Source organism: Anoplopoma fimbria, chromosome 20 (genome assembly GCF_027596085.1).
Source record: "Anoplopoma fimbria isolate UVic2021 breed Golden Eagle Sablefish chromosome 20, Afim_UVic_2022, whole genome shotgun sequence".
Lineage (NCBI taxonomy): Eukaryota > Metazoa > Chordata > Actinopteri > Perciformes > Anoplopomatidae > Anoplopoma > Anoplopoma fimbria.
In genome coordinates, this window is record NC_072468.1 from 5,881,998 (window position 1) to 5,891,830 (window position 9,833).

The 9,833-nt window shown below is 40.9% G+C and overlaps 2 protein-coding genes across 2 annotated transcripts; both read left to right on the forward strand.

Annotated features, from left to right (window-relative positions):
• The first annotated feature begins 176 nt into the window (after nucleotides 1-176).
• nsmce2 (NSE2 (MMS21) homolog, SMC5-SMC6 complex SUMO ligase) lies at nucleotides 177-5,447 on the forward strand. The gene is made up of 6 exons (XM_054621809.1): nucleotides 177-598; nucleotides 1,337-1,449; nucleotides 1,750-1,903; nucleotides 2,821-2,912; nucleotides 3,157-3,263; nucleotides 3,726-5,447. Exons 1-6 carry the CDS (start codon nucleotides 484-486, stop codon nucleotides 3,835-3,837), a joined length of 693 nt encoding a protein of 230 aa, XP_054477784.1. The 5' UTR covers nucleotides 177-483; the 3' UTR covers nucleotides 3,838-5,447.
• Nucleotides 5,448-7,020: 1,573 nt separating this feature from the next.
• lratd2b (LRAT domain containing 2b) lies at nucleotides 7,021-9,395 on the forward strand. The gene is made up of 2 exons (XM_054622029.1): nucleotides 7,021-7,207; nucleotides 7,522-9,395. Exon 2 carries the CDS (start codon nucleotides 7,723-7,725, stop codon nucleotides 8,542-8,544), a length of 822 nt encoding a protein of 273 aa, XP_054478004.1. The 5' UTR covers nucleotides 7,021-7,207; nucleotides 7,522-7,722; the 3' UTR covers nucleotides 8,545-9,395.
• Nucleotides 9,396-9,833: the final 438 nt, after the last annotated feature.

The following is a 9,833-nucleotide window of genomic DNA, read 5'->3' on the forward strand; positions in this document are numbered from 1 at the left end:
TTCATTAGTTAATTTTCAGTACATTTTTATTTATTATTACTTTTGTCAGTTTCAAGTTATTTCAGTGACCATTGTGGGTTTTTCTTTCTTTAACGGAAGGGTTCCAACAATTTTGTCCACGTGTGTGTATAAGTGGATTATTTTGGTCAAGGCTTTTATTTTGAAAAGAACAAAAACAAACCTGGAAGTCGAACATTTACTTTAGTTACAGTTGTAGTTTTTCGCGGGCGATTTGCTTGTTTTAATGTAATGCATTTCACATTGGGATATCTTCTTAATAACATTAGTACAACAAGCTGACACCGGTAGAGACACTGCCACTTCACGCTCATACAGGAAGTAACTCGTCAATCAGCTAGCTGGGCTGAGCAGACCAGGGGCCACGACGTAAACGTTAGCAGGCTAGGCTAACGTAGCTTAGCTTAACCTTGGGTCACTTTCTGTTTGTCTGTGGAGTCAGTGGACACGTTAGACACTCATGTGATGTCTCTCAGCGCCGTGCATGGGACTCTGTCCAGTCTGAAGTCCTGTCAGGTGGACATCGGGACAGGAATGGACATAGTGACAGACGTGGCTATGGACCTGGCGGAGGCACAGGGTGAGATACAAACAATCAAATATCATTTATTTTGATTGAATAAGTGTAATTCTAGTAGTGGAAGTGAAAAGTATCTTACGTTACAGTACTTGGGTCACGTTACAATTTATTATTGACGTTACTCCACAACATGTCACTATACTTAAAAGCTATATCATTTACAAACAAAGTCCATGATAGGTTTATAAGATTTGATGCATTAGTATAGATTAAACAACTAAACAATAATACTTAGTTTGAATTAGCTCTACCTTAACCAGCTACAACATTAAGTGCTGCTTACATGTTAATACATGAATGATAATTATCCTGTCATATTAACCCTTTCATGCAGAGAGGTCACCACAGTGGACAGCTATTCAAATGTTGTTTTCTTGTATATGCATGGGTTTTGATGGCATAGTTGCACATCAGCCACTACAATAGCGCTCACTGTAGTGGCTGATGTGCAACTATGCCATCAAAACCCATGCATATACAAGAAAACAACATTTGAATAGCTGTCCACTGTAGTGACCTCTCTGCATGAAAGGGTTATAATAGACTTGAAGGGACTATCTGAACGATGAATACTTGTACTTTTGACACATCCGTTGCTAATACTTCACTTTTTATACATAAATATGTTCGATGCAAGACTTTTACATGCATGTCGTATGTTTATAGCGTGGTATTACTACTTTTACTTAAGTGAACGATCTGAATACGTCCATCACTCTGTGTGCTGTTATGTTACAGATGAAGAGGGGAATCCAGGCGTCAAAGAGATGGAGGCCATGATTCTGGAGTGTGCTAAACTGGACACAGAAATTAACTACTTTGTTGACATTGTGCAACAAGTCACATCAGAGGTGAGAGAAACCTGGCCTGGTCTTATCACATAAGTGGAAAACATCCTTTCCCACTTATACTTAATGAACGGGTTAGCTTCAAGATGCACTACTGGGATTAGGGCTTGGATGTACCAAAAGTGCATAAAGATGAGGGGTTCTGTGGAAGGTCATTGAGCTCTTGCTAAACTGTGTCCACTCAGATTTTTTTGAGTGGCAAGTCTTAATGTCAAGGTGTTGGTTTTAAATGTCAGGGAAAACACTGAAGTTGACTAATTGTAAAGGTCAAGGAAGCGGCCTAATCTATTTCCATTTCTGTAGGTTAACACACAGCAGCCTGAGGCCATGTTCAGCCTGTCTGCCAAAGTCAAGGAGCAGTTCACAGAGAGAATAGCCCGGCTCTCTGACGCCGAGCTGCAGAATCACCAGAAAGTAGTCGCCTTCAAGGACAGCATCAAGAATTCTCTCAACCAAGGTAAGGCCTAGAAAGATAGGAGAAATAATCAGAATTTAATTTAACGCAATGTATTCAGGATCATAGCTGTGCTTGCAGGAGGGCTTCTCAGCCAAGCAGAGAGAGAAATCTTGGGATGTGTCCTTTTTTTTTTTAGAATAATTAGCTGAATTTAAAACAAACAACTGTTTTTGTTTACTGTTGTTTAATTAACTTAACAAACAGTAAACAAACACATTAACTGCCTGTCACCCTGTAGCTGTTATTTGCTGCTTTTTAATTGTTGTCCTTATTATACCCCTTATTAAAAACGTAGCCAAACTAAGACAAGGCCATATGTTTAGGTGCTCTGTACCAATGTTATTCCCCCAGTCTGACTCATTCCCAATAGTTGCATTGTGGTAGAAATCCTACTTTGCAGTGGTGGATTATTATATGAGATAATTTTGATATACAGTCAACATCTTCTATTGTATTCTGTGAAACCTTAACCCATAACCATAATTTTTGTTCACTGAATGCATGCAAAATCACCTCGTTTTCCCACAGAGGGATACTTTATTAAGCTTATATTTTTCTCTCTTAGCTGGTCATTGCATCATCGCCTGGAAGTGTACACTGTATGTTGTGAACAATATTCATGGGCTTAAAATGGGGAGATTGCTTTATGTGTGGGTGGGTTTGTTGGATCTCCGTGTACCTTTGTGGGCAGGTGGGATTTTTTTTGTGTGCATGTCTTACATACATACGTACATCTGTTGGTGTAATGTCTTAAGGCTATGTGTGCTACTTGTTGCTGTATTCCATAAATATGGTTTCAGCCAAATCCATGTCCTTCTCGCTGTATAATGTCCTGCCGTCTTGTCATCGATCCAGTACATCACTTATTACTGTGATTGGACATTTGGGAGCTCACTGTCTGCATGTTGTGTTTTCAGCCAACCAAGAGTCAGCGGAGAACACGGAAGAGCTTGATGAAGACATCGCTGTTACACAGACCCAAGTCAACTTCACCTGCCCACTCACACAGGTAGACTACTCTAGCATGCTAATGTCTTATGTTACCAATTTACATATTCAAGTTGAATGCTTTTTCTTGTATTAAAACATTTCCATCTTATCACAACAGTTCCTGATTTCTGAACAATAACGTATTAGTTTCAGTGTCAGCAAAACATATAAAGCCACTTTTGATTTAATGTTTTAGCAGCTGAATTACGTTTTGGGTCTGTGTTGGTTTCATTTGATAACACTGCTGTTTATCTGTATTCAAGGTGGAAATGGTGAACCCGATGAAGAATAAGAAATGTAACCACCACTATGATGAAGGAGCCATACTGAGCCTGATCAAAACAAAACAAAGCCAGAAAAAGAAATGCCGGTAAGACATGCTCCCTTGGAAGACTGTTAGAAAGTTGAGTCAGGTTTTGCAACAGTAAACAACTTGGCGTGCTGGCGTGGGACCAGCAGTCTGCCTTAATTAACATTGTCTTTATTATACTGCTTTGATGTTGGGATGAATTTAAATGTGGCTGCTAAAGGAACGGCTTATGTTGTTGTCAAAGACACGTGCTTATTATCTTGAGTCCTGACTGTGGTCACTGTACACACCTTTCATGCACAATTATAGCAGCAATACCCAAAGGGGCAGTATTGTGATTAGGTGTATGACTGATGAAATGGTCTTGTAGCTGTAACCACACTTTATCCTCATTCTCCCTGAAATGCCTGTCAGTATCAATGCAGAGATGTTTTTAACTCGCGCCTGCTCACATTTGTGCGAATTTGCATATTCTATTTGTGTGTTTAGACAGCCTTTAAACAGTCTTTGTCTGCCCTCTAGCTGTCCTGTGGTGGGCTGTATGACCACAGACGTGAAACAGTCAGATCTGATACCTGACCAGATGCTGAGGAGAAAGATCCAGAGCCAGAAGAGACACAGCAACCGCACGTAGTACTGTTTTACATTTCTATCGGTGGAATCATTTATAATAAAACCTGTGCCAAGGGAATTATTTGTATTTTAAGAAGGAGTATGTTGTTGGCAGTATTTTTGAGATTTATACCTTAGGAAAACTCTGCTGTCCATTGAATTAGAATTCAATAAGTGAGTTTTTTGTGTTTCAACTGGAGCATTTTTTGTACTCTTGTTGTATGTAAATAAAAGCTGCAGACCATTTCATAAATGAATACTGCCAAGCTTGTGTTTGTAATTGGGAGTGACTGTAGATATTTTTTGTAATATCTTAACACTATGCAGTGAGTTGAGAGAACCACAAGAGAGCAGTGTGTGCATGATGACACAGGATATCTGTTAAGAAATACATGTTTCATCTCTAGATTATAAATTCTCAGCTCCAGGTAAACTGGATGATTATTAGTGGAGTTGTGACCCCTACTGGCAACTCTAAATCCAAGAAGTGCTCATTCTAGTCTTTCTCCAGGTCATTGAGCGTTTTACCTGTATGCACATTAAATGAAATGAAATCTTAATGTGACTTGTAATCCTCCTTATCAAAATAACACGGTTTCTTCTAACTGAAGTAAAAACTAAATTAGTTGAGCTTTATCAATTTCTTCATAAATCAGTTATTTGAATGGGCCATAAACAAAACATTCTCAAACATCTGCGGGAATGCACTTTGCACTTATGTGATTAAATCTCTCCCTTTCTGCCTGCTCCCGGTTCTTGTAAAGGGTCTTTGTTCCAAAGAGAAACAAACAAAGACTCTGTTGAGATGAAACTAGGTGAAGCTAATCTTTTAATAACCTTGCATCAGGCATTTTCAAAATTCTCTTAATTGCTCTTCCCCTCTAAAGAGTGCGTCACGTAGCACTAAGAGCATTTAGCCCATGAAGATATTAACTGGCAACAAATGATCTCGAGTGTCGACTCATTCATTTCTCCACTCTACTTCATTTTGAATTACCATTCTGCAAAGATAATCGTGTTTACTGCACAACATGTGAAGTCACAGGTAATTTAACAACAACAGTTCAATTTGTGGAGAGTGCGCGCAAACAAGCATTCACATTGCATTCACCATATCACAGGCAGAGCCATTAAGCTGTTTCTTTGGAGGGAGGCAGAGCTGTAAATATCCTCAGAAATTCAATCACAATATTGTACAGACATGCAGCACTGAGGAAAAAAACACAACCAATCAGTTCCCCATAGATGTTTGCTTTCTTCTGGTTATGTTTGATCTGGAATTCACATTCATCTGTTCAAAAGCTCTAGGATGTATGTGTAACTGCTGCCTGAAACAATGTAAGCCTCAATATCTGGCTTGTCCAAGGAGGATTTTACCTTTTTGGCAGGAAGTGAACATAGTCTCACTTTGTGGCACAGGAGTCCTGGCGCAGAGGTGGATGGAGAGGGAGGAGAACAGCGGGGCTCAGATCAGACTGGTGTTCCAAAGTTCTGGTTTGATTGAGGTGTCATGCTTTTCTCCCCACAGCTTTCTGGAGATAAATCCAAACAGTTTGACACTCCCATCACAAAAGGAGTCTGGTTTATTGTACACCTTTTCTTTTTTTTTAACACTTTATTTTTGTTGCTTTTTCCATCATAGGTAGATCACATACATACAAAAGGGTAGGAAAGGCAAACAAAACAAAAACAAAAGGGCTCCGGATCGCTCTGTTCCTTCAAAAGTATTATAAGTCTTGAGATATATTCAGGGTTTTTTATCCTGTCTTATCGTTGAGATGTAAACATTGTCCATTTCTCCCAGTTCTCGTGACATCGCTCCTCTTGGGATCTTATCCTGTGAGTTAACAGTTCCATATCATATATTTCCTTCACAATTAACAGCCAACCATCTTGTGATGGTGGTTCTTCCTTGTACCATCTCTTCGTGATAGCCTTCTTACAAGCTGCTAACAAGATTTTCAGCAGATACCTGTCTTCTCTTAGCACAATATCTCCGGTCATATTACCAAAGTAAAGCAGCATACATGACTTGGGTATATCATATCCCAGAATTTTGACAATAACCATATGGACATTTCCCCAAAACTGTACAATTTTAGGACATAACCAAAATACATGAGAATGATCTACATTTACTGCCCCACATTTCCTCCAACATGGTTGAGCAATAGACAGATATTTGCTCTTGATTTGGGGGTGATAAAGAATCTAATGACATTCTTCCAACAATGTTCTCTCCAAGTTCGCGAGGATGTTGAGGACTGTTGTGTCCTCCAAATATACAGCCATTCATCCGCTGTAATATTCACATCAAGTTCTCTTTCCCATTTCAGTTTTACATAAGATGTTGTATTTCCTAAACTGTCCATCAAATGTTGATATAAGGTGGATATGATTCTGTATTTCTTCGAGTTGTAAACTCCAATTACGGTTCTGATTATTCCATTTTTATCCAAGTTAATATTGTGCTTTATTTCTCTGTCAAAGAAGTCCCTTAATTGCAGATATCTGAAGTGGTCTTGATTATTTAGTAAATACTTGTCTTTAAGCTCCTGAAAACTCACAACATTCCCATCTTTAATAACTGTGCATATTGCTGTTATTCCATACGGTATCCACTGTTTAAACCTCAGATCAAGTGTACCCGGGATAAAATGCCTATTGTACACCTTTTTAATGAAATGCATGAAAACATCTTTTGTTAATTGAAAGACAGGGATGTATAATTGAGATACACTGTATGATCGATAGTGTATGTTTTTGAATGTTTGGGATTATTCTCCCCCTTTAATAAATCACTGTATTGACATCACATGTGGACTTCAGTGTGTGCGGTACTGAGAACTGGTTGTGACCTAATCTTACGTTTTCTTTTTTAATTAATGTTTCCCTAAAACCTTCCAAATCTCCATATTATAGGTTACAATGAAAAAAATATTTTTGTGGTATTTCCATCCGATAGTAGCCTATAACTGAGCTTGTAACGTGTATTAAAATATATTGATGAAATATATTAAATAAAACATTTTACTCTTAAAAAAAACCTTATAATAATCTCACCTAGTTAGTCGATTTTTTTATTATTATTATTTTTTAAGAAAAGTGAAGACTAAATATGTAAATAAGTCAAAAAAAGGGCGTACTGTCGCTTTAAATGACAACACCTCCCAGCAGTCACTGGGTCCTGGGTGAGTTTCGCTGCAACGCTGTGGTTCATACTACAGACAGACAGGCTGTACAGCAGAGCCAGCCACACAGCAGCAGCCAGCCACACAGCAGCAGCCAGCCACACAGGAAGGAGCATCCGCCAGCGCAGTCTGAAGTCCTGTTTGTTTTACCGATGTGACAACAGGAGCGTGAGAAAGCTGCTGCCCGGAGCCGAACTGCAGGTGAGTCCGTCCGGAGAGTTCCCTGTGGACCGATCTGAAGAATAGAAACCGGACTAATTGTAGAGTACAACTGAGAAAAGACTAACATGACAGCAGAAGTGTGGCAGGTGATTTCAAACAGTGCTGAGGTGGAGTAAAAAGAAGAAGTAAATCCAGCAGCAGTAGTTCTATCTCTGAGTAGTATGTGGAAAACTGTGAGCCAACAGGTGTGACCTGACACACCTGTTGGGAATGTAGAAACTGCGCACAATAGATTGGCTTGTGCTCTGAATTCTGAATTTGTTTAAATGTATGCTTTGGTTGTTTATGTCCAGGTTGGCGCAGTCGGGCTTCCTTTGGAGGACTTACACAGCCGGACATGGATTATTGGTGCCAGTCTTCACTGCTTTGGATTTAGTTCAGACACGGCACCTGTCTCTCTCCTCCCCGGTGAAGTGAGTGCGCAAAGAACAGGTGGATCCTGTTTCTGTGTTGAGCTTAATCACCCCACCATCCACCATCCACCTGTCACCTTTATGGGGAACCAGGTGGAGAAACTAACGCATTTAAATTACGCAGAGGTGCCGACGTCTGATCCGAATGGGTTCGACCCGGGCGACGAGGGACCGCGGATCGGCGTCTCGTATATCTTCTCCAACGACGACGACGACCAGGACGACAACCTGGACCGCTTCTCGACGGACAAGCACCGGACTGACCACGAGGAGAAGCCCTTCGACCCCGAGGACGAGCTGGCGTGCGCGGTTTACTACCGAGAGGAGTGCGCCTACGAGATGAACGCCGGGTCCGCCACGCAGTCTGCGGAGAGTCTCCTGAACAAGTGCCGACCGGGAGACCTGCTGGAGTTTTTGGCCACTGGGCAGTATCCCCACTGGGCCGTGTACGTGGGGGACTTCCAGGTGGTCCACATGCACAGGGCTGAGATAAAGAACAACTTTCTCACCGATGTGAGCCAGGGTAAAAAAGGCAGGATAGTGAACGGCCTCTACCGGTACCGTGCGCTGCCCCCGGAGGTCATCGTGCGCAACGCCCTGGACCACGTCGGGTCAAGAGACCGAGAGCTGTACTGGAGGAACTCTGAGTGCTTCGCCGCTTGGTGCCGCTTTGGCAAACGGGAGTTTAAAATCGGAGGGGAGATAAGGATAGGAAAGCAGCCGTACAGGTTGAAATTACTCTTCTCAGAGAAGAAGAGTCACGTCTTGGAGTTTCAGAGCCTGGAGGACGTGATCATGGAGAAAAGGAGGAACGATCAGATTGGCAAAGATGCTGTGATGCAAGAGCTGGCCAACCACTTGAACACAGCACATGAAAACAAAGAAGAGCATTTTGTCAACTGACAGTGGATGCTCTGGTCACCTGGTGGAGCTTTAGCTTCAAGGAGGTGATCAATGGAAAATGGAACACTTTCCACGGTGAAAAACTAAATCCTGTGTGTTTTTGAGGGAGCATTTATCCCCCTCCTGTCAAGAGTTTTTTCTTTTCTTTTTCCCAGTGGGCTTGGGTGCACTGTGCCACACTGCAAACAAAACACAATCATAACAGGGAGTTACAATTTCTTCCTCCAAAATGAGAGGAAAAGCCCGGAAATCTGTGGCGACACTTGTTTCACTCTCAAGTGCATCAGCAAAGCAGATCACGAGGGTCAAAATACAAATCCAACAAGTTGATTTGCTTCAGAAAGAAGTGAAAACTGAAGTGGCAAATGTCCTCCCTCCTTTTAAGAAAAATGTGATTTTTACACACTCAACCCCGGGTTGAGTTAAGTGACTTGTTTTGATGGCTACATTTGCATCGGAGCTGCACCTGCAGTCTAATTATTTGGGGATGAAGTCAGAATTTAATTGCCCATAATTATCTTTCTAATCTAATGAATCTTTGCACAGAGGAGCAAAATCTCTCCAATGAACTTGTACCTGACGAGCTCCTGTACAACTCAGGTGATGGGGATCGATACAGATTGGACGAGAGACAAGTACTTGCTTTTTTTTTATTGTGTGCCAACCTTGAGGATGCCCTTCTGTTGCTTTATATCCAATCATCACTGAGCTTTACCTACTCTTTGACCACTTTGTGGACACAGCTATGACTGCACTTTGACTGATTCACCTGTTTTAACAGTTTATTTTTTGGAGAAAAAAAAAATGTTTGTATGCAGGAATATGGAAATAAATATATATTTGAACGGTTACTCTTTTTTTTTTTCTTTTTTGGCAGAGGATCGCAACTTTAACATTTAAATGATTTATGGCACTGCTGGTACAACACTAATAAATAATGTCAAGCCATAAATCTCAAGAAAAGGAGAGGTTTTTATGTAATCTAAACACATCCTGCATCCTAAACACCAGCATTGTTTTTCAAAACACAGACTCTTTGAAAGCAACTACACCATCACAATTCCAGTTCACACCCAAAGGGAGCCACATCTCTACCTGTTCAACCAGTAAGATCCCAGCTTAGTCTGTGTGTTGTGGGTGGAGAGTGTTGGCTGCCTGACAGTTAAATCAGTTGATGCTGCCAGTTTTGATCTAAATATTTGCCTCGAATCAGCAGCTCCCCAAACTACTCAAACATTAGGTTTGTTAGCTTGTGTTAAGTTGTTCTTTAAACCAGGCTGGACATTTTG

Coding starts and splice junctions, on each gene's coding strand:
- lratd2b (XM_054622029.1), top strand. CDS start 7,723: ATGGGGAACCAGGTGGAGAAACTAACGCATTTAAATTACGCAGAGGTG.
- nsmce2 (XM_054621809.1), top strand. CDS start 484: ATGTCTCTCAGCGCCGTGCATGGGACTCTGTCCAGTCTGAAGTCCTGT. Junction 1,904..2,820: donor CAAGAATTCTCTCAACCAAG/GTAAGGCCTAGA, acceptor TTGTGTTTTCAG/CCAACCAAGAGTCAGCGGAG. Junction 2,913..3,156: donor TCACCTGCCCACTCACACAG/GTAGACTACTCT, acceptor TCTGTATTCAAG/GTGGAAATGGTGAACCCGAT.